The sequence below is a fragment of the Oncorhynchus mykiss genome, chromosome 14 (assembly GCF_013265735.2).
Source record: "Oncorhynchus mykiss isolate Arlee chromosome 14, USDA_OmykA_1.1, whole genome shotgun sequence".
Lineage (NCBI taxonomy): Eukaryota > Metazoa > Chordata > Actinopteri > Salmoniformes > Salmonidae > Oncorhynchus > Oncorhynchus mykiss.
Window position 1 is genome coordinate 19,189,699 of NC_048578.1, and position 23,220 is coordinate 19,212,918.

At 41.1% G+C, this 23,220-nt stretch overlaps 3 protein-coding genes across 6 annotated transcripts; all 3 read right to left on the bottom strand.

Moving 5' to 3' along the window:
- Positions 1 to 542: 542 nt before the first annotated feature.
- Positions 543 to 5,383, bottom strand: LOC110488948 (cyclin-A2). 2 transcript variants are annotated; one of them, XM_036943106.1, is made up of 9 exons: positions 5,238 to 5,383; positions 4,680 to 4,940; positions 4,001 to 4,256; positions 3,761 to 3,867; positions 3,452 to 3,675; positions 2,966 to 3,170; positions 2,412 to 2,525; positions 1,366 to 1,499; positions 543 to 1,231 (listed from the first exon to the last, which is right to left on the bottom strand). In XM_036943106.1, exons 2-9 carry the CDS (start codon positions 4,884 to 4,886, stop codon positions 1,180 to 1,182), a joined length of 1,299 nt encoding a protein of 432 aa, XP_036799001.1. In that variant the 5' UTR covers positions 4,887 to 4,940; positions 5,238 to 5,383; the 3' UTR covers positions 543 to 1,179. The 2 variants fall into 2 exon arrangements, with proteins under 2 accessions (XP_036799001.1, XP_036799000.1); XM_036943105.1 differs by having other exon boundaries at positions 5,031 to 5,347.
- A 2,442-nt stretch (positions 5,384 to 7,825) lies between these two features.
- bbs7 (Bardet-Biedl syndrome 7) lies at positions 7,826 to 13,924 on the bottom strand. 2 transcript variants are annotated; one of them, XM_021561442.2, is made up of 19 exons: positions 13,359 to 13,924; positions 13,075 to 13,140; positions 12,889 to 12,951; positions 12,358 to 12,533; positions 11,920 to 12,106; positions 11,758 to 11,830; positions 11,544 to 11,660; positions 11,192 to 11,322; positions 10,895 to 10,979; positions 10,627 to 10,729; positions 10,222 to 10,414; positions 9,983 to 10,057; positions 9,827 to 9,892; positions 9,454 to 9,593; positions 9,198 to 9,362; positions 8,972 to 9,081; positions 8,726 to 8,829; positions 8,507 to 8,630; positions 7,826 to 8,329 (listed from the first exon to the last, which is right to left on the bottom strand). In XM_021561442.2, exons 1-19 carry the CDS (start codon positions 13,392 to 13,394, stop codon positions 8,196 to 8,198), a joined length of 2,148 nt encoding a protein of 715 aa, XP_021417117.1. In that variant the 5' UTR covers positions 13,395 to 13,924; the 3' UTR covers positions 7,826 to 8,195. The 2 variants fall into 2 exon arrangements, with proteins under 2 accessions (XP_021417117.1, XP_021417116.1); XM_021561441.2 differs by having other exon boundaries at positions 9,827 to 9,895; positions 13,359 to 13,923.
- Positions 13,925 to 14,079: 155 nt separating this feature from the next.
- tmem33 (transmembrane protein 33) lies at positions 14,080 to 21,870 on the bottom strand. 2 transcript variants are annotated; one of them, XM_036943108.1, is made up of 8 exons: positions 21,513 to 21,870; positions 20,521 to 20,595; positions 19,669 to 19,763; positions 16,525 to 16,712; positions 16,153 to 16,220; positions 15,750 to 15,883; positions 15,484 to 15,567; positions 14,080 to 15,317 (listed from the first exon to the last, which is right to left on the bottom strand). In XM_036943108.1, exons 2-8 carry the CDS (start codon positions 20,572 to 20,574, stop codon positions 15,188 to 15,190), a joined length of 753 nt encoding a protein of 250 aa, XP_036799003.1. In that variant the 5' UTR covers positions 20,575 to 20,595; positions 21,513 to 21,870; the 3' UTR covers positions 14,080 to 15,187. The 2 variants fall into 2 exon arrangements, with proteins under 2 accessions (XP_036799003.1, XP_021417118.2); XM_021561443.2 differs by having other exon boundaries at positions 21,403 to 21,866.
- Positions 21,871 to 23,220: the final 1,350 nt, after the last annotated feature.

A 23,220-nucleotide genomic window follows, 5' to 3' on the forward strand; every position in this document is an offset into this window, starting at 1 on the left:
CAGAACAAATTATATCTACAGATGGTAAGACATTTTGAAAAGCTAACTTTAAAAAGGACAAAGCGACTAGTTGGAAACACCATGTTACTTTAACCAGACTATTTGCGCTATAACAAAATCAGTGTTGTTACTCAAATTTCTCTGCAAGGAGGTGAACATTTTTTGGGGGGTGAAAATGTATTCACAAAGGCAGCATTTCCCCAACTCAGTCCTTGTTTTTGGTTTAACACTACATAGCTAATTCATATAAATGAACTCCAGCTTTGATTATTTGAATCAGTGGTGTAGTGCCTTGGGGTCCAAAGGACTGCGTTTGGGAAATGCTGCACTAAGGCAAGGGAGCAGTAGTGTTCTGCTGCCCCCAAGAGGCCACAACAAGACATGCAATACTGACATTTCACTGAAGCCACCCACAAATTGTGATTTGAAACTTTCCTTTCAAATTAGAAAGCCATCTTACATGGTGCTACTACCCTGAACCTCTTCCAGAATAGTATGAAGTACAATACATTTTAAACAGGAAGGATTAATAACCAAGGGTCTGTGGGAATGGAATTTATTTACAAGAGACATTATACAGAGCGGATGAGTCATTAATTGTTAACCAATGAATGTCAAGACATGAGACAAGTGATTTAAGATAAAGAAAAGAGGCAGACAAACTTTCGCAGTATGTCGAGTCAAATTAGCTAGATTTAAACTTCCAAATTATACTAGAATATCATTACCCAGAATTAACTTGTGTAATAAAAATAACAAATCAACCACACCCAGACAACCCATATAAAGTAAAGTTGTCATAGAAAACCAAACCATGGTTAGCCAGATTTGTCAGGAAATATTCAAAAGTATCTATTAGTTGCAGAGGGGAAAATAAGCTACAGGTTTATTACAAAGATACAGAAAGTGAGACTAATCTTTACAGCTTTTAAGCAGTTAAAAAACACTGCAAACATTTGTCTAGTAAGAAGAGAAACATGACATTGCTTGATTAACGACATTAAAGCCCAGGGCTGCATCAAGCATAAAATAACCATCCTACAGGAATGTACATATAAAATGCACATTTTTTAAAAATCTAAAAATGTTGTCCACATCCAAGACTGCAGCCATGAGTTCAGTTATTGAAATTCTGGCATTATGAGACGTGTATTAAAAAATAAATATGCACAAAAAAAATCATTCCAAAGACAGTTTCACCGGGGGCTCGATGAGAGAGACCTCTTGGTACCTAGAGAGAGAAACACTATGGTAGAAACAACCAACATGCAACATTCATTCAGACCAACCATTATGTTCAAGCTAATAGAAATCTAGAAAATTACCATATGAACAAGTAGTATCCATTCTATACGGTGTACTTACTTGGCACACTTGTACTTCTCCCTCACCGACTGCTGTGCATGCGTAGCAGCATTGCGGTACATTTGGTGCAGATCCTCTATGCATGGCATCAGGTCTTCTAAAGAGTTGCCAGTCACCTCTGCCAGAGACTTGGACTGAAATAAAACAAACTGTCAGAAAAATTCTAACATTCTAATTTAGGGCTAAGATTTCAGTTGACAAAAGATCCGAATTTAGGAAAAAAATTGGATAAATAAAATACTGCAATTGAACAGGCAGTCAACCCGTCTTTTCAGGGTATGACAATCTCATGCTACGGTTGTTTAAGGAGAATGTTAAGCTTAAACTTCAGTGTGGAAAATAAAGATCAAACAATCAAGAGACTGCGTGTCAGGGTGGAGCCTGGGAATTGAAAAGCATGGCAACATTGAGGGAAGAGAGTCTGTATTCCCATGTGGTCAGTAAGCAAACCTGTCAACAGGGGAATAGAGTACTTTTCAAATATAAATCTTACAAAAGCATACTTAATACAGCACTAACTTTAGCAAGGTGGAAATAATAGTTTGTGCCAAGTTTAGGTGCAGAATTAAATGTTACACGGCCACTTGACCATCAGTGACTAATTGGTTGATGCACCAAGAACATTATTATATAACATTATAACATTATAACCAAGAAATCTTGGTTATACAAAGTTCACTCAGTTGTGATGAAGTGAATTAACATAAATGTTATGGCCCATCAATAGGAAAGTTTAGGCAGCAAGTGAGACTAAAAAAAGCCACTATTACTAAAGCCTTCCATATTAACATGAGGTTCAAAAGGCCAAAAAAAGTTGAATGTTGGACTACTCAGGGAGCTAGACAGTGTGAGCCAGTGGCATATATACTCACAGGGAGAGAATTCCTGTTAGCGGCAGCTACCAAAACCGGGCTTACTGCACTGAGGCAAAGACCTGTTTAAGATTCTACATTTATGCTTTATTTTGAGTTGGGCTTCACGGCCGAACCGGAGGGCAATGAAATTCCTACCCTGCTAGAACACTTAGCGCAGCAATGCAAACTTACCCATGAGCTTCCTGTTATAGTGTGGTTTGCCAAAACAAAGGCGGCAGCAGCAGTCTGAGAGGGGAGGTACTTCAGGAATGGGTCCGAGTCTACTAGACTGAGCTCCCCTAGGAACTAAGGAAACAAAGACAACATTTAAGACAAAAAATAATAATATATATAGAACAATTTCAACCTTGACAAGCTCTATGGATTTTTTTTGTTCACTGTTGAAGTGATATCCAAAGAATAAATTGATTGTAGTACACACTAAAGGGTAAATAAATAAAAAAGTTAGGCAAAATAGTGTTTAGACAACTGCAAACATCAGGGAGTAGGGCACTCAAGGAGTTGGTCTGATAAGGACTGATGAGATCAGCCCCCCCCACCCCGTTTGAGATAGAGAACAAAAGAGTGAAGGCCCACCCTCCCACTTGTGCCATGTTGTGATACCTGGACCACCTATTGAGATGTGCCCTTTTTAAGTAAATCAAGTATTAAATGAAGTGAAACAGATTAGAGTAGGACTTTAAATTACAAGCTGTGAACACCACTACAATGTGTAGTCTACTCACCCTTGACAAGCTCTCCACCTTGTTGCTGACAGGCTGGGTGAGAAAGTACTGGGTGAGAAACTGGTTGATGGTGGGAGAGGCCAAATCAAAGGAGAGCACTTTAAGCACCAGATGCTCCATTCGCAACACTTGCTTTTTTGTGTAGGTGTCGTCCGTGATATAAACGAACTCTGCCACCTCTGGGGGGTAGATCTCTTCAAACTTCCTGCATTTGAATGAAAACCAGTGAGTGATCAAAGCAAACATTGCTTAGCTTGACACAATCAAGTAAAGGAGTACTTCATCTCTAGGTTTGAATTTCATTTGAAGGAACAGTTCCAACCAAGTTTAATTAGTCAGATGTTGGTGCCAACCTTTTCTATTAATTTGGGAGAAAGGCCTAATACAGTGGGTTCTATACAACAATAGAAAAAAACTTGGTTTACACGGCACACAAAAAGGTGAACAATCCCTTTATAAGGATGCTGTGGGGTTGACAACACTTACGAGGCCAACAGCATGGCGGCGGTTCCGACCAACTGCAGCTTCCCCCGCAGGACTGACATGGAAGACAGGAAACGGTCAATGTAGTTCACAGCAAGGTATAGAGTCTCGTTCTGGAGCTTGTACTCCTCACCAACCTCCACCAGCCAGTCAACAAGGATAGCCCGCATGCTGTAGGTTATGTCTGGCTGCTTTTTCATGTAGCCTGCTTTTGGTCTGGACTTAACCTAGGGACAAGAGCACAAAAGGACAACTCTGTAGTCATGGTTCAGTGATTTGTGTGACAACTGAACAATGAATGGGTTTGCTCACCTCCATTTCCCTGAGATGCGCATGTATTTCTGAAGCATACTCTGTTGCCGCAGTCATGTGAACTGGCTTCTCTTCCCCTTCAATAACTGACATATCCATGGGACAATCTATATAGAGAATTGGAAAATGTTGTGACTTTCTAATCCATAGACACATTAAACATTAACATGAGCACCTCCGTGTTATAAAGGGTAAAGGGACATTTTCAATCATTTGGCCAGGTGTATTACAAATACTCACCACCAAAACTAAGATCCATGTTAGACACACATGTGGCAGGTATGTCAAGAGAAGCCAGAGGCTGCCTGAGACAGGTAACTGTAGGGTTCAGTTTCAGGGGGTACATCTCTATGGAAGGGTTGGCTTTGAAGGACACCATTTTCCTGGAGAAAGCCGAATCTGGCTCATCCAGGTGAATCTGAAAAGCTGGCGGCTTGGTACTCAGCTTCTCTGCATAACTTCTAGGTACTTCACTTTCATTTTTGCAGGACAGCAACTGAAATGAAAGGTTAAATATTTCAGTGCCCATGGTTTCAACATTGAGTCAGTTCCACCTAGCCATGTCATGCTAATTAATAAATTATTTGATGAAATGGGAAGAATGCCATGAGAAAGCAAGACGTTTAACAAGACGTTGACCGCATAAAATGGCGGACTACTTAGGAGGGTACCTAGCTAGTTAGCGGACATTAACAATACACACTTTGAATACCGTAAGGTGAATATGAAATAAATAATCAGATGTAAATTAAACACTACTCTTGGCCGTGAAAATATGACTTAAAATTATGAGTGTTGTCCTAAGGTGATCATTTTTGGTAGGTAACAACCTAGCTCAATCTACATGCCAATTATGATAGCTAGGCAACAAGTGTTTGTGTAGTGTTCGCTGGCTTGTGGCTAGCTAGAAATCACTAACCTGTGTTGTGTTTTGAGGATTGCTGCATTGATTGTTTTGCAAACCTCCCAGAACTGTTCTCTGTGAGGCTTTGGGGACAATGTTCTCCTGGTTGTCTGCCCGGTTTTTGATTGGACCCCTCAGTCTGGACAGCATATTCTCTTGGTTTTGGTATTCTGGCAGCGGAACGTCAACCGCGCTTCCTTGTCCTTGGTTTGTTTCTGACATGTTGTTATTCTCAGTTTCTGGCTCAAACAAGTCACTGCAGAAACGTCCACTTTGCTACAAAGAAAATAAAAACTTGGTAAAGAAATACTGCAATGAATATAAAAACGAATTTACAAATTGTACAAGATAGCACAAAGAGGCTACCTGTGTTAGCAAGCTAGCTACAGTAGCATAAGATATCGCACAGACAAGTCTGGGGTGTTGAGATGGCAACAACGTAATTCTGAGCTGCAAATTTAAAACACTACTTAACGTTGAGACAAAATCATCTTCTGCATGAAAACCGGCATTAGCTCGCCATGCTCTTTGACTAAATCCAATAAATGTAGCTAACCACCGCGCAACCTTTACCTAGATACAGTCCCTTGTCCTCTGAAAATATATATTAATGCAGAAAAGTTGCTTGTTCTGAGTTCAAGTAGCCCGCGACTATTGAAACGGCCAATCACAACCGAAGTCGAAAATTACGTCACGAATCTACGGCGGCTGATATAACTCAGATTTAATGTGTCCGAGAATACGCAGGCCGTTGCGATTTCGGCATGTATGGACAATGAAAGAGTCAAAGGTACATTTTTCATAATTTGAATTAATATAATATCGTACAAACAATTATGATCTCTCTGAGAGCATCGCAAAGTCTTGTTACACTAATTTATGCTATACACAGAGATAACCTCACCTCATGACAAATAAACCACACATGATTTAAATACTCTAGTTAGTCTAAATACTTCAATAGAAATATAACTGCCAAACATGAAGGATGGTACGTTCATGTGCCAACCTATAAAACAAAAAACATAACTGAATATACAGTGCATTCAGAAAGTATTCAGACTCCTTGACTCTTACACATTCTATTCTAAAATGGATTCAAATGTTTGTTTTTCCCCCTCGTCAATCTACATACAATATCCCATAATGACAAAGCAAAAAATGTTTTGGGGAATTTTTTCAAATGAAATACTTAGTACTTAGTACTTTGTTGAAGCACAGGGGTTAGGCTACCTGGGGCGGCAAACTGAAAGGTTGCAAGATTGAAGAGATGACAAGATAAAAATCTGTTGTTCTGAACAAGGCAGTTAACTCACTATTCCTAGGCCGTCATTGAAAATAGGAATGTGTTCTTAACTGACTTGCCTAGTTAAATAAAACACTTTTTTTTAAAGCACCTTTGGCAGCAATTACAGCCTTGATAATGCCACTACAAGCTTGGCACATCTTCTCTGCAGATCCTCTCAAACTCAGGCCAGGTTGGATGGGGAGTGTCACTGCACAGCTATCTTCAGGTCACTCCAGAAATGTTTGATTCGGTTCAAGGCACAAGTCTCTGGTCTCTCAAGGACATTCAAAGACTTGTCCCGAAGCCTAGGGTCATTGTCCTGTTAGAAGGTGAACCGTCGCCCCAGTCTGAGGTCAAATCAAATCAAATCAAATGTATTTATATAGCCCTTCGTACATCAGCTGATATCTCAAAGTGCTGTACAGAAACCCAGCCTAAAACCCCAAACAGCAAGCAATGCAGGTGTAGAAGCACGGTGGCTAGGAAAAACTCCCTAGAAAGGCCAAAACCTAGGAATAAACCTAGAGACGAACCAGGCTATGTGGGGTGGCCAGTCCTCTTCTGGCTGTGCCGGGTGGAGATTATAACAGAACATGGCCAAGATGTTCAAATGTTCATAAATGATCGATGGTCGAATAATAATAAGGCAGAACAGTTGAAACTGGAGCAGCAGCACGGTCAGGTGGACTGGGGACAGCAAGGAGTCATCATGTCAGGTATTCCTGGGGCATGGTCCTAGGGCTCAGGTCCTCCGAGAGAGAGAAAGAAAGAGAGAATTAGAGAGAGCATATGTGGGATGGCCAGTCCTCTTCTGGCTGTGCCGGGTGGAGATTATAACAGAACATGGCCAAGATGTTCAAATGTTCATAAATGACCAGCATGGTCAAATAATAATAAGGCAGAACAGTTGAAACTGGAGCAGTAGCACGGCCAGGTGGACTGGGGACAGCAAGGAGTCATCATGTCAGGTAGTCCTGGGGCATGGTCCTAGGGCTCAGGTCCTCCGAGAGAGAGAAAGAAAGAGAGGTCCTGAGCGCTCTGGAGCAGCTTTTCATCAAGGATCTCTCAGTACTTTGCTCTGTACATCATTCCCTCGATCTCCCTGCCGCTAAAAAACATCCCCATAGCATGATGCTGCCACCACCATGCTTCACCGTAGGGATGGTGCCAGGTTTCCTCCTGACGTGACACTTGGCATTCAAGCCAAATAGTTCAATCTTGGTTTCATCTGATCAGAGAATCTTGTTTCTCATGGTCTGAGTCTTAAGGTGCCTTTTGGCAAACTCCAAGTGGGCTGTCATGTGCCTTTTACTGACGAGTGGCTTCCATCTGGCCACTCTACCATAAAAGCCTGATTGGTGGAGTGCTGCAAAGATAATTGTCCTTCTGAAAGGTTCTCCCATCTCCACAGAGGATCTCTGGAGCTCTGTCAAGAGTTATTGGTTACCTCCCTGACTAAGGTCCTTCTCCCCCGATTGCTCAGTTTGAGTGTGCGGCCAGCTCTAGGAAGAGTCTTAGTGGTTCCAAACTTCTTCCATTTAAGAATGATGGAGGCCACTGTGTTCTTGGGGACCATCAATGTTCCAGACATTTTTTGGTACACCTCCCCAGATCTCTGCCTCAACACAATCCTGTCTGGGAGCATTATGGACAATTCCTTTGACCTTATGGCTTGGTGTTTGCTCTGACATGCTCTGTCAACTGTGGGATCTTATATAGACAGATGTGTGCCTTTCCAAGTCATGTCCAATCAATTGAATTTACGACAGGTGGACTCCATTCAAGTTGTAGAAACATCTCAAGGATGATCAATGGAAACAGGATGCACCTGAGATCAAATTTGAGTCTCATAGCAAAGGGTCTGAATACTTACATAATTAAGGTATTTATTTATTTTTCATACATTTGCAAACATTTCTAAAAACCTGTTTCGCTTTGTCATTATGGGGTAGTGTGTAGATTGATGAGGGAAAAAACTATTTTAATCCATTTTAGAATAAGGCTATAATAACATAACAAAATGTGGAAAAAGGAAAGGGGTCTGAATATTTTCCAATGCACTGTATATAGCTAGGCCAACAGAATATGGCTTTAGACATAAAGAATTCAGATTATGTAACATAATTCTAGTATCTTACACAAAAAAAAGACACAGCTGGAAAGTAAACGCTGTACTCTAAACAAAACAAAAGCTATCACAAATAAAGTGTAAAAGTTTGCATCCTCTTTGCTCAAGTTTGATATTATGCCTCATTGAAGAAATTCATCAAAGAATCCAAATCGTAGTTATCCAAAACTTCCAGCAGCAATGACACCTTTGTCTTCACATTCTGTCCTTTGAATTTGAATTTGTCGATGAAGAGGTCCGTTATCATACCTGGGGAAACAGAAGAACACACGTTACTGTCATGGTAGTTTTGCATAACCATACTGTCAAATTAGTTTTGCACCCAGGATATAAGGATCATTGGCAAGCTAGGCTACTGTGATAGCTGAAAATGTTATTTCTTTTTAATTCTACTGAAACAAGAATTTTAGAGCAATATTTATATACCATAAAGTCTTTCCAGGTGAGCTGGTTGTTTCTTGTATTCCTCTAGCAGATAGGCAGATTCGTCTAGAATGTTACGATATTCAGGAATGAGGAAGTCCGCATTCCCCTCGTGAACCTGAAGCTCCTACAAAACACACACACACACAGTGAAATTTGAGCAAGAGTTGCAATATTAAAGTAGTTTCAATTATTATTATTTTTTGCAACACTGGCACTTACTTTTAATGCGTCAATCAGCTGAACCTTTTTGGCCAATAGCAGCTGATACTCAAGCTTCGGATGAATCATCTTGAGTGTGTGGCCCACTGAATCGTCATTGATATCTGGAATTTAGAGCCGCAAATAAAATTGTGAGATAATATAATATATGTTTTATTTCATGAACAGACATAACCATTTCACTCCATCGTCGATAACTAACTAGTAGCCTAAAAACAGATCAAATGTAACTAGCTAAAGACCTACCATAAGAAATATCGAGATTGTTTTTTCTTTTGGTGGCTTCTTTGGAGAGGACATCCTTCAGTATGGAGATGGTGGAAATGTTGTCAGACTTGAAGTGGCCTTCCCCTTTACTAAAATGACAAAGGGGTTACATTGGATACATTTACTTGGAAAATTAAACCAAGAACTCTGATTGATGCATATCCCAAAGGGGATAAATGAAGTTGTATTGAATTGAATTCCTAACCAGTACGTGGCTTCCAGCTGCGTTCCAAGGAAAGTGTTCTGGAAGTAGAAGGTGATATTCTCCCCTGCTGGAGTCTTCTCTGGGACCTCTGGCAAGCAGAAGAGGACCCAGGAGTGGATCTCTGCAAAGCTGAATTGGCCAACTAGACTCAAAGTGTTCATGGGTCTGTTTGGGGGGATGGAGAGAAAAAGGGAGAGAATACAAGGAGACAAAATGGGAAATTGAACAGTCTTTCTTTCAGTATCCTTATCCTTACCTGTCCTGTTCAATGGTGTGAGTTCTCTGGTGAAGGGACAGAGGTTTGATGAGGTACTGGCGTACCTGACAGGTCTTGGGCTGCAGGCGTGGGGTGATGTAGGCCTGTAGGGTGCCATATTGGCCCTCAATAGACCTCACCTGGAGAAGGGAGAAGATGCTGTTACACAAGTCATGAGAACACACAGCAGTGTTGCCCATAGCATTGCAGAGGCAGGTGAGACTGGGTGGGAACTGGAGACTTAGAGTGGTACTTCTATTGGTTGCAATTGACAATTTATTATGAATGGCCAGGAGTACAATTCTAAATAAATTGTTATTGGGCTAAAATCAGTAAGAACTGACTAAAACATACTCTTAAAAAAATCTCTCACCTTCAGCTCAAGCCGTGTAGTATTTGCTTGGCATCTGTACGTAACGAGGAGAAAATTGCCTTTTGGCTGCTGGAACAGAAGACAAAATTAGTGCCTTGAGGAATCTAAAGCATTCACTTGTATTATTTGTATGTTCTCTGTACTAGGACATCTCACCTCTGAATCACATTCGCTGAAACTCACGACAGCAGAGTTCTTGTCGACATCCAGCAGATCAATTGGTACATCACTCTGTAAAGAAAACAATATTAATGTTACAAATATGCAATGACTTGTGGATATTTCTGTCATGGATTGTATAATTAGCAGATCTCTCTCATGCAAAAAAAACATACACATTTCTCTTTCGTGTTCAATACAGATCATAAATACAGAGTCAAGTTAATTTGTTTCACCTGCAGCAGCAGATTGTCGATGGCTGTCTGCACTTCCAGGGTCAGGCTGTAGCTGGCATCATCCTGACACAGGGTGAACTTGTCATTGATGCTGAACACGGGCATGGCAGAGACCGCCGTACTAGACTGCGCGGTTTGCTGGTACTTCTCACGGCCCTGAACGACCTTCATCTGCAGTTGGTCTAGCTCTGCCCTGAGGGGGACAAGTGCTGTGGGTTCATACTGGGAAAATTACAACAGACAGCATCTTTCCTCATATTTAAGTTAGCTAACTCAAATGTTTTCTAAACACAGGACTTTACTTTGGCTGTTGAATTAACCTTGCCAACACTGAGTTTTGCTTACAAAGTTCCATTGATATATATTGCAATTGCAGGTGACAACAACAACTGTCCACAAGTATACCTGAGAGCTGCCACTTTGCTCTGGGTCTCCCGACTCATCTTGACTTCATCTCCAGGGCCTGCCTCTGCCTGCTGGGGCTCTGTAGTCAGCCCTGTCACCCATCCTGGACACACATATTATTTCAAGTCGCTCACAACTTTGTATCTGTATCTCCTATAGAGCACTTATTGGGAGCAGCAAACAGTCAGCGGACATTAGTTTTTCTCGCTAGTGTTTTTTTTTGTATAGCTCTTGTGCATAAAACCCTCTCCTTTTGTTGATAGCTCACCTGTGTACGTGGCTGTCAGAACCTCGTCATAAGACTCCTTCCCAACACAGCCACCCTGGATAGAGGTGACGCTCTCCAATAACACCTGGTGGACAAGTTAGTATCCCAAAACATGGATTTCTACAATATTCTCTCAACTTTGGGACAGAAAGTTTGTTATTTATTTTACAACAAAAATACATTTCTATCACCCTTGAATTAAAATAAATGTATTTTTTTCCCCTGAATTTCAGATGATATGTACAACGCCAGTAGAATGTGGCATAAAATAATGAAAAATATTATTTGTGGACTTACATGCTCAAAGCGCAATGTGGGCTCATTGGAGCTGTCAAACCCATAGACCTCCACTGTCCCATCATCCCTGCCAACAAGGATGTCTTTCACCCCGTCACCCAGGATATCATACGTGTCGATGCACAAAACACCTAGTAGAAACAGCCATAGAAGAAGAAAATGTGGAATAAGCTCAATGAATGGAATGATGCTATTTGATTGAATGATGTCTAACATGGTAAGTCAATCTTAATAACATTCTTACAATATACAATGATAATACATGTGCTAATTGTGTTTCAGTGCATAGGTACTCTGAGTCTCTGACAGATGAAACATATACTAGTTTTCATCTTCATTAACAGTATTTTACCTCCTTTCTTTTTCTCATTATCAATCTCCCATTTAGAAGAGGAAGAGGAATCAGTTATCCTAATCAGTCCCAGTTTGCCATCCACAGTTCCATAGAGAATGTCTTCGCCATTAGTCCCTAAAGCAGACGGTGGGGTAGAAGTAGACCAGTTTGCTGTAAGTACAGGGATGTGTGAAATTTACATTTGAGTTCAGTATAAGGATTTTATACTCGCCTCCATCTCGATTGTACAGCTCCAAAACTGAGGGAGGACCAGGGACTTCAATATCATACACAAGCTCAGATCCCTATGGGCAAGAAAACACAAACTCACTGAAGTACTCGTTGAAGTACTTATATACTCATACTGCAGTACTCACAAACAATTTCTATTCACCTGCAACACTCTGAGAACTCGGTCTTGACATGCCAACACAGGGACAATGCGGCCCAAGTTCTCAGCAGGCAAGCACACAATGTCATTAATTTTGTCTCCAGACAGGTAGTAGTCTTGATCCTTGCAGTCACAGTAGTGGTTGTAGATGTAACTCGCACACACAAAAAGGTCTGCTCCTGAAACGTGCCTGAAAAACACATTGTAGGCATGAAAAAAAACACACATTGTAATATAAAGCAGCACAAAAACACACCCACAATTCCCCTTATTTATAAACAGATTAAAGAATGCTCCAAGTCTCTTTAAAAATTAAAGCTAGACTATACTCTCTCAAAACCGTACTCCCAAGTCTCGTTCGTCACTGTTGACAAACATGTGTAGAAGGCTTGGAACCAAGGCCAGGTAACCTATAATTCACATCAAAAAGTTAAATCTCACATGGCATTGATGCTTTCTGTAAGGTTGGCCTCAAAGGACAGGAACTGTTTGCCTTTCTTGGTATATCCCTTCACTTCCGAGCCAGCACACACAAAGATCTTCTCCTGTGGGGTTCCAAGAGCCCCACCAAGGTCCAGCCTTGTTATCTTCTGCCCTGGCAAAGTCTTGAACACAGGCTGGAAAAGATAGGTACAATCAACGTTCATGGAATGAAACTTTATTTATTCATTACACAATGACAAGGGAAACTTGTCTATTAGAGGGCACAGTACCCATGCCATCGAACCGCACAGGGTCAGCTGCAGAGAAGCTTTCCTGGTGCAGATAGGGATTAAGCTAAGTGCCTTGTTCCTGTGCACAACGGCAGTAGGTATTTATATGAAGTCCATGAAAGCGGCTGTATTCTGCTAGCCTTGGTGCCAGTCTGGCTCTGATTTAGCCAACAGTGATTAATGAGTAGGCTCCAAAAAAAAAGACTGGCACCCAGGAGAGTATTTCAGTGTTGTTAAATATGTAAGACTCAATACTTACTACAGCTTCTCCTTTTTTCATCCCAAAACAAGTTATCACACCATCATGATCAGCAACAGCAACCTGAGACACACAAAACGACATTTCTAACTCAAGAGTACTTGGGACATTGTTCAAATATCATATTCCAACACACAATGTCTATTTATGGGTCCCCTCTAATAATGCACATTCACATTACAGTACCTTTTGGGTTGCTTTGCGTCCCAAGGCAGGGAGGAGCCTCATGGTTTTCTGAGATATCACACCAACCTGTGTCGATGAATGTGACAGCCAGAGTCAGTCAGTATCACGAGTCATCCAGTTACTTAAGGTAAAATTGGCAGAGTACAACAACAAAAAAATCAAGCTGTTCAACTCTTTCCATTCAGGCTACTATTTAGCCATAACATTAGTGACATGATCAGGGGTCGAAATATAGGAAAAATCTACCCCGTTGAATTATCTAGCAAAACATGCAATCCAGTTACCTGTAGATAATCAATTCGGTTGAGGTTTATCTCCATGATGTTCTTGGCTTGATGTGAGTGTTTGGTCAGCAAAAACTAGTATGCAATTCAATTGATTAGCTCGCTATCTAATAACGTTCGCTTAATTATCCAAAAGGTGTCTGTCCAGTAACGTTAACCGTTTACAATCAATACAATCAACAACAACAAAAATCAGACCGGCGTTACAGGTATCTAAATCAACGTTAGCTAGCTAATAAAGATAGCTGGCTAACATGCGAGGTGAACAAAGAGCATTTTGTCAGATTGGGATTATTCTGTAATAGGGATTAGCCTCGTTGGCTAATTTAGCTGTCTCGCTAAAACTGTAGTCAGAATGCACGTTGCATACTCTGACGTATTAGTATATTCTATATAGCCGCCACATCGTTGTTTGATTTAGTTCAACCATAACGTTAGCTAGTTTATCGACATTATAGGAGTTAGAAAATTAAGGTTGTCGAAATAACTAGCATCTGATTCTTCTGCGCGCACACTGGACCCGTTACCATGGACAACGTTGTTCGTTTGAAGAAGCTTCAATATCATTGGGTGATGGTGATTGTGGTGTGATTCAAGCTAGATTCTGAATGGTTTAGCAGTTCCAGTATTTTTGTCTTCCTGGATAGTAGAAAGTGGCCATCCTCTAAGAACCAAACCAATAAAATCACCAATGCTTCAAAAATGAGTCAAAGAATACTAATTGATACGAATCATGTTTATATTAGTGAATATGGAGGTTATAAATCTCATTCAACAAGGTAATTTCTTTCATTTTTTGATTGAATAGAATGGAGAAATTTATTCCAGCTATACAAACATATTTTCTCTACAAGTTAAATAAAGACATTTAACATGGGTGTGCACTGAATCGGAAAACTATAGGGATATTAGCCACAAATCAGTTCAATTGAACCTGAATTTAAATAGATTTTCAATTAGAAAACCTATTAAAAATGCAAATCTAAACTTGAATTTGAAACCAGCCTAGTCCTTCCTTCCCATTTACTGCATAGCATGTGCTTTGTGCAGACTGAGGAAATGCTGGTATAGTGAAACTGATTAATTTCAGCCATAAATCCTACAACTACATGTTCTTGTACCATTTAAGTCTTCAAAATAGAGCAGATATGTTGCCTTCTCATTTCAGGGCCCTTTTGACACTGCCTCAACTGCCAACACATTTTTTTTATATAGTGAATTACATGGCATAGATCACTTTTCAAATTCATAAGAGTAGAAATGTGTTAAGACAAAATCATAACCAATGCTTTTCGTGTAAGAAAAAGAACACATAAAATGGAATTAGTGGATGTAAAAAATAAAATACAGAGCAACCGACATCGCCTTTGAAAAGCACAATATTTGGCTATTAAAAAAAATAAAATGACTGCAACGATGTATAGTACAATTTAACTATCTAATCTCAGAAGTTAGTATTTTATTTAAAGATAACAAGTATTTTCCATGACAAAGACATTTAACCATCACAAGGTCAATCCTTAGAAGTAGAACACATCAAATAGTCAGCTGGTGTTTATTCCCAAAGAGAGCGAGAGAGAAAAGGGGGAGTGAGTGTTCGGCTGTTCCATAAAGCCATATTGAAAACAATCAGTTTTCAGTGCGTCGCAGTCCGAGCCTCAGCCTCCGCTGTAGCGTATGAACAGAGCAGCAGGAAGACAGACCAGACTAACATTCAAAAGGTTTTTTCCCTTGCTCTCAAAGTTGTTGTTCGTCCATCCCGCTCGAGTTGAAATGCTGCCACGCCCCTTACAGTACAAACTATGGTTGTGTGGGAACAGGAAGTAAGGTCACACTGCGGTGGGGGCCAGGCGGCTCATAAAGGAGATACTGTTGAGGCACATCTTTCTGAAGAAGGCGGGGCAGGCGGGCTTCATGACGAAATGTTCCAGCAGAATCCGCAGCTCTGAGAATAGGGTGCTGGGAGGGGTGGACAGGGAGATTAGGGAATAGGGGGAAATGATGGTTTGAGAAATGATTTAATCAACATCATATACCTAGAAACACACAATTTGCCATATTTGATATTGTACAATTATCCTACATATTAACATTTCTGCACAAAATTCAAAATGTGGCTACTTGCCGGCAATATGGGTTTCTCCTTGATGTATAGCGGAGAGTTAGAAACCTGTAGTAAATGAAAGGCTGCAGCAAGCTTCCCTGGCCACTGTAAACACAAAGACCAAGAGTTAATCAAGTGACTGGAGTAACCAAGAGTTAATCAAGTGACTAATCATCTCAGTTCATAGTGGTATTGCAAGACATCAAGAAGGAAAAACCCTAATCTGACTTCAGTCTTAAGGTACCATACAAATGTGCTGACAAATTTACCAAGAAATAGAAACATACCTGAAGAGCATGAATATGGTGGCTGGCATGAGGAAGATCTCATTGCAGGCGATGAACTTCAGGATGTTCTGCTGGTTGGCCGAGAGCTTGTTGAGGAAGTTCCTCATGAAGAGAAGGCTATTGGGGCCCATTGCCTAAAAGGGGAATTATACACATCAGGATCACCACATGACTAAACTAGCAGTTATACAGCACTTTACACACTGTACATTTTCCATTAATGCCCTAAAATAGGAAATGTCTAATGAGGAGAAATGTGCAAAATTACTATTTTACCTAACCAAAACAGGTAGAAGGGTATTTGATAAAATACCATTTTTCAAGTGTTGGTTATGCTTTACCCAAATGACTTTTTAATGGCTTCACGAACATTGAAATGTTTTGGAATCAAGAGGATACTTACGTCAAGAACCTTCTTTGTGTAGGTGGTTGCATGAAGCAATGAGAAGAGGAAGACTGAGAATATGCTCACTGTAGACTGCGGTTAAGTGGCAAACAGCATTAAAAATGTACAATGCAAAATAAACACATTTAAGGTCAGCATCAAATAGTGCTGTCAAGCAATGCCTTTTTGTTAATAGGTTTTATAGGTTTGCATAACTGAAACCACAACCCCCAAGCATTGCAAAACCTTCCTGCAACACAATTGGCCTTCTCCCCAAACCAGTTTGTTGGTGATATACCAAACTCTAGCTTTATCAGAGACCATTATGACAACAACCAAGGCATGGTGATACTATGGTGATAAGGCCTTTATCTATGGTTGAGAGGATACTTGTAATGGGGTAAGAGTTGACCAGGATGAGGGAGTACAGCAGGTAGTGACAGCTGTCCTCTTGGAGTGCCTGGGCTAGGAAGGCTCTGCTGAGCTGGAAGTGAGGAAGCCGCTGGTGTAGCCGCAGAGCACTGGTGAGTGCGTTGGCCAGCAGCGCACGCTGATAGAAATTGGCAGCCGCCTGAGGTCTGGAATATGTCAAAAAGAAAGAGAAATGGATTACTCTGAGGGAACTCAGACTGGTTAACTATCTCTACTTGCACATTCATCTTCTGCACATCAATCACTCCAGTGTTTAATTGGTATATTGTAATTACTTCGCCACCATGGCCTATTTATTGCCTTACCTCATTTGCACACACTGTATATAGATTTTTTTCTACTGTATTATTGACTGTATGTTTGTTTATTCCATGTGTAACTGTGTTGTTGTATGTGTCGAACTGCTTTGCTTTATTCTTGACCAGGTCGCAGTTGTAAATGAGAACTTGTTCTCAACTAGCCTGGTTAAATAAAGGTGAAATAAATTCAATTTTAAAACTATACTGAACAAAAATATATTTTTTAAATTCAACAATTTCACTGAGTTACAGTTCATAAGGAAATCAGTCAATTTAAATAAATACACTGCTCAAAAAAATAAAGGGAACACTTAAACAACACAAATGTAACTCCAAATCAATCACACTTCTGGGAAATCAAACTGTCCACTTAGGAAGCAACACTGATTGACAATACATTTCACATGCTGTTGTGCAAATGGAATAGACAACAGGTGGAAATTATAGGCAATTAGCAAGACACCCCCAATAAAGGAGTGGTTCTGCAGGTGGTGACCACAGACCACTTCTCAGTTCCTATGCTTCCTGGCTGATGTTTTGGTCACTTTTGAATGCTGGCGGTGCTTTCACTCTAGTGGTAACATGAAACGGAGTCTACAACTCCCACAAGTGGCTCAGGTAGTGCAGCTCATCCAGAATGGCACATCAATGCAAGCTGTGGCAAGAAGGTTTGCTGTGTCTGTCAGCGTAGTGTCCAGAGCATGGAGGCGCTACCAGGAGACAGGCCAGTACATCAGGAGACGTGGAGGAGGCCGTAGGAGGGCAACAACCCAGCAGCAGGACCGCTACCTCCGCCTTTGTGCAAGGAGGAACAGGAGGAGCACTGCCAGAGCCCTGCAAAATGACCTCCAGCAGGCTACAAATGTGCATGTGTCTGCTCAAATGGTCAGAAACAGACTCCATGAGGGTGGTATGAGGGCCCGACGTCCACAGGTGGGGGTTGTGCTTACAGCCCAACACCGTGCAGGACGTTTGCCAGAGAACACCAAGATTGGCAAATTCGCCACTGGCACCCTGTGCTCTTCACAGATGAAAGCAGGTTCACACTGAGCACATGTGACAGAAGTGACAGCGTCTGGAGACGACGTGGAGAACATTCTGCTGCCTGCAACATCCTCCAGCATGACCGGTTTGGTGGTGGGTCAATCATGGTGTGGGGTGGCATTTCTTTGGGAGGCCGCACAGCCCTCCATGTGCTTGCCAGAGGTAGCCTGACTGCCATTAGGTACCGAGATGAGATCCTCAGACCCCTTGTGAGACCATATGCTGGTGCGGTTGGCCCTGGGTTCCTCCTAATGCAAGACAACGCTAGACCTCATGTGGCTGGAGTGTCAGCAGTTCCTGCAAGAGGAAGGCATTGATGCTATGGACTGGCCCGCCCGTTCCCCAGACCTGAATCCAATTGAGCACATCTGGGACATCATGTCTCGCTCCATCCACCAACGCCACGTTGCACCACAGACTGTCCAGGAGTTGGCGGATGCTTTAGTCCAGGTCCAGGAGGAGATCCCTCAGGAGACCATCCGCCACCTCAGCAGGAGCATGCTGAGCCTAATTTTGACTTGTTTTAAGGACATTACATCAAAGGTGGATCAGCCTGTAGTGTGGACTCCAAATCCAGACCTCCATGGGTTGATAAATTTGATTTCCATTGATAATTTGTGTGATTTTGTTGTCAGCACATTCAACTATGTAAAGAAAAAAGTATTTAATAAGAATATTTCATTAATTCAGATCTAGGATGTGTTATTTTAGTGTTCCCTTTATTTTTTTGAGCAGTGTATATTAGGTTGTAATCTATGGATTTCACGACTGGGTAGGGTGGGCTTGGGAAGGCATAGGCCCACCCACTGGGGAGCCAGCCCCAGGCAATCAGAATTAGTTTTCCCCCCAAAACAGGGCTTTATTACAGACATAAATACTCCTCAGATTCATCAGCTGTCCAGGTGGTTGGTCTGAGATGATCCCAAAGGTGAAGAAAATAGATGTGGAGGTCCTGTGCTGGTGTGGTTACACGTGGTCTGCGGTTGTCAGGCCGGTTGGACGTACTGACAAATTCTCTAAAACAACTTTGGAGGCGGCTTATGGTATGGAAATGAACATCAATTCTCTGGCAACAGCCCTGGTGGATATTCCTGCAGTTAACATGCCAAATACAAGCTTCCTCAAAACTTGACATCTGTGGCATTGTGTTGTGACAAAACAGAACATTTTATTGTCCCCCAGAACAAGGTGCACCTGTGTAATGCTAATGAGGTGAGGTAATGCTCATGAGCCACACCTGTCAGGTGTATGGATTATCTTGGCAAAGGAGAAATGCTCACTAACAGTGATGTAAACAAATGTGGGGGGAAATTGAGAGAAATAAGCTTTTTGGGCATCTGGAACCTTTCTGGGATCTTTTATTTCAGCTCATGAAACCCAGGACCAACACTTTACATGTTGGATTCATATTTTCATTCAGTATACATTTTGGAGTACATCAAAATGGTGGAACAGTTTTGATCACAAAATGCTACAAAAGTGAATATGTGGTGGGATCGGGTGATCATTCCAGATATTAGATAATCCCATTAGTAATACATCTGTTCATTTATCAGTTATGCATTGGTTGTCTCTGTCAGGTATTGTTGCTATATTGCTATGTGCACACAAAGAAAAATATTATCCCTGGAACTGAGTAAATATTAACAATAATGCAAAATCCAAACTGCAGTAGAAAACCAAACCCAATGACCAGTCCCTGTCATACAGTATTACTTTCTAAATAGACAAAGCAAACAATTGGAGCATTGACCCTTACCCTAAGAGAGGTAGAATGAACATTACTGAGCAATAGACGGTGAAGAGCCGCGAGAGCCACATTGCCGTCTCTAGTTTGTTAGCCAACATGAATTGCTGTGAAAAAAAAGAGTACATTCAAGTTCATAAGATTTAAAAAACTAGACTAAATCATCCACTGTAAAATCACCATCCACTGTAGGATCACAATCATAGGCCTATACAGTATCAGTATGAGAACTAGGGTTGCTGTAATCCAGATTTTCATACAGTTTTTGTACCATACCGGGGTATACAGCATTACCGAATGTGCACACAAGGGGTGCAAAAACAATTTAGGCAACAGTGATCTTGATTGTCTCTGCTGTAACCAAGAAGCTTGACATCTAGCCACTTTGCTAGCAAGTTATTAAACCAAATACATTGCTGGAGCACTGAGCTGCATATAATTTATTTGACATATCTTAGATCTCTTATAGTTATGAGCAGTGGCGTAGCACGTACCCTGTCTGTATTTCAAAGTAAGCCAAAATGTGAGAGCAAAAAAAAAGAATGTCTACCTCACTGCAATGACGCAATGTAGGGATGCAACTGAATACATAAAAATGGTTTCCCTTGCGTTGCACTACAAATCTGGGGCTGCACACATTTGCATGTTTTTGCAATTCAACTAAATTAGGCTTCAGGCTGGATTTATCCTCCACCAAACATTCACGGTAACAAAATGTCACGAGAGCGTGCGTAAAGTTACAACCTATGACATGCAGTGAAATGTGTGTGGAGTGGAGGTTCTACACTACAGAGTATGTCTAGTGGACTATAAATCCAGCCTAACAAATACAATCTGATGAAGTAGAAGTTCATGATTACTCACCACTGTCCCTAATTGAGGGGGAGGAGGAGCACTTGTTTGCTCTGTGTCAGCCATCTTCTTGACTCTGGTTTATCCCTGAAAAGAAAAACACAAAGACACCGTTTAATGAATATCTTCTGGCACCCTGACATTGCGAGCCCACTTGAAATGGCAAGAATGATACAATGCTGCTTAGTTCTCGCTCTTTCAGGTTTAGGCCAACTTGATCTGTGCCTCTTGAAAAAATGGTTTCATAATGATAGATTTAGTGAAACCTTGGATGCTAAGGCTAGTGATCTGAGAATATGTTCACAGATTAACAGGCAGAAGAAGACAGTCACTTTGCTTGCAAGCAAAGCGTGACATGTTCGTGAGCTGTTTTGATATGTGCAGTGAAGACGTTAACATTAAAACTAGTTAGCAAGCTAAAACGTTTAAATTGAATCAAGCACATTTTAGTTATCAGACTTAAGGTTAGCTAGTTAACGTTAATTAGGTTAGTTAGATGACAATTCTTCTAATTTGTTCAGTTGTAAATAAGCATTGACGGAACACTGGCGCTGTCCAGCTAGCTGATCTGAAGGTAACAATTATTAGCCAGAAGTGAGACAGATCCAGGAAATGATAAATAGCAAACAAATGTGTTGGCTTTATTTAATTGTGAAAACGTTAGCAAGCTGGCTAATGTCAGTTAATAAACGAGCTAGCCTAATGTACGCTAGCTAATATAGGACTGCCTCCACTAGAATGCTCGGCACTTGCTTGTTAGCAAGTTAGCTAGTAACGGTAGCTCAGTATTTGTCTAGATAGCTAGCTCAAAAAGCATTGTGTAGCTAACGTTAGCGATTATCTGCGTGGACTGTCTGCAATGTAATTCGATTTAGACTATTTTCCGAAAATTACCTGAAACTGTCGAGATCAACGTTAGGTGTCACTTGTACCAGTGATTGTGTTATTTTGTTGGCTAATTTTGCTACTGTAGCTAGCTACTCAGCCATCTGCGTCGTTCCTACCAAAGACAGTATGAAGATATGCAGTAACTGCTTCTTCCTGATCAAGTTGTAGGCGATGTCATTGCGACGTTGGTTAGCTAGGCGCGTGCGCAGAAACACGTTCACCGGGTCTAAAGGTCGTCTCGCCGAAATGTGCTTGTGCATGCCTCAAAAAGACACTCCTTCGATATAGTTGTTTTTGACGAAAATTAAAACGTGTCACTTTTATTAGGCTGGAGTAATAACATGTTCCGCTACTTAAGACATTGCCTCGAATCTAGGTAGTGTCTTCTGATTTCGAGAAAAAATTGTTTCAATTCTCTCATTGGGCGTGTTTAAGTTGTAAGGCTAACAGGCGGACTACACCGCCGCTGAGCGAGCTTGCACCCACACTGCTCACAAGCCTCTGCATTGCCAAGGGCTAAAATAAAAGTCAGTTCTATTTGTGACACAGATAACTGCCTCTCACATCTCCTCATTGGTTTATAGAAGCAGGCACCCATGTGCCATCTCCTCATTGGTTATACCCACATGGGTGACTGAAAGACGATAATGCACCTAATTTATGAAAGTTGCCAATCGCAATATAAAGTCAAGAGAAGAAAAAGCCTAGGAGAAGAGATGACTAGAAACGATTCGGTGTACCGGTTTATGTGTGGATTAATTGTCGGAGTAGAGGACCTTGTGCATTTCAGGTAAATTAACAACTCAATGTTTATATCCCAGGACAAATTAGCTAGCAACAGCAAGCTAGCTAAATAGAAAAAAATAGCTAACAAGTGCTAGTTAGCTAAATGTTTAACAAGTCTTAGCTAGCTAGCTGTCATAAATGTTTAATGCTTTTCAACCTGTCCCCAAATTAATGTAATGGGTTAGAGTTTGTTTTGATATTTTAACCTGCGTGTCATGATCGTGTTTGGTGTGGGGGAACAAAAAACATTTATGCAAGATGGAGCACGTGTGCAGCTGGTTTGGGTTCCGTGTAAAGCAACTGACTGTAGATGAAAGTCGTGAAAGTGTGTCAGTGACACTAATGTGGGTTTCCAACAGCAAGGCTCAGATCAACATGGCAGTGTTGAATGGCAACACCAACACCGTTTATAAAAGGTTTAATTTATAATGTTGAAATAAACATGTCTCCAACACCCATATCACACACTCACAAACTGAAATCATATGTGTGCACATTATACAATCAATTAGTGAGAGAGAGAGAGCCTCAAACATCACGTTTTAAATATTTACTGTACACATGAATTGTGGCAAATTGTTGGAGCTAGAAACACAAGCATTTTGCTACACCCTCAATAACATCTGCTAAACATGTGAATGTGACTGATTTCAAATTGGTTCCCTTTTTATGTCTTCGGTCACATTCACCTTGGTCAAAGAAAAACACCCTAATAAAAATAGAGCCTCACACAATGAAGTTGGTGAAGAGCAAATGCCGAAACTTGTAGTCTACTGCAGTCAACTTCATGACTTGATCACATGATTTTTGTAAAGTTCATGCAGTCAACATGTAAACTCAAGTCTTAGTCTTTTGCCCTAGAATGCAACACACTTTGGAAGGTGGCGACCAATGACCGTCAACAACTTGACAAAAGTGATCGACTCGAACGCGCCCATTGACTTCTCAAACCCAGGCCTGGTCTCCCAAGTTTGCGTTCCCGGGAAGTCTCTCGACGTTGCGTCTCTGGGTTTAGAAACTCTGTGGTTTCCACTGTGA

What these genes read in the sequence shown, in the direction of transcription:
- LOC110488948 (XM_036943106.1), bottom strand. Translation starts at nt 4,886, where the DNA reads ATGTCAGAAACAAACCAAGGACAAGGAAGCGCGGTTGACGTTCCGCTG. An exon ending in AGGTGGAGAGCTTGTCAAGG is followed by an intron (nt 2,526 to 2,965) that starts GTGAGTAGACTA and finishes TTGTTTCCTTAG; the next exon opens with TTCCTAGGGGAGCTCAGTCT. An exon ending in CTATAACAGGAAGCTCATGG is followed by an intron (nt 1,500 to 2,411) that starts GTAAGTTTGCAT and finishes GTTTTATTTCAG; the next exon opens with TCCAAGTCTCTGGCAGAGGT.
- bbs7 (XM_021561441.2), bottom strand. Translation starts at nt 13,394, where the DNA reads ATGGAGATAAACCTCAACCGAATTGATTATCTACAG. An exon ending in AGCAAAGTGGCAGCTCTCAG is followed by an intron (nt 10,415 to 10,626) that starts GTATACTTGTGG and finishes TGTCCCCCTCAG; the next exon opens with GGCAGAGCTAGACCAACTGC. An exon ending in TCAGCGAATGTGATTCAGAG is followed by an intron (nt 9,896 to 9,982) that starts GTGAGATGTCCT and finishes CTTCTGTTCCAG; the next exon opens with CAGCCAAAAGGCAATTTTCT.
- tmem33 (XM_036943108.1), bottom strand. Translation starts at nt 20,574, where the DNA reads ATGGCTGACACAGAGCAAACAAGTGCTCCTCCTCCCCCTCAATTAGGG. An exon ending in CCCCTCAATTAGGGACAGTG is followed by an intron (nt 19,764 to 20,520) that starts GTGAGTAATCAT and finishes TTTTTTTCACAG; the next exon opens with CAATTCATGTTGGCTAACAA. An exon ending in TTCATTCTACCTCTCTTAGG is followed by an intron (nt 16,713 to 19,668) that starts GTAAGGGTCAAT and finishes GACATATTCCAG; the next exon opens with ACCTCAGGCGGCTGCCAATT.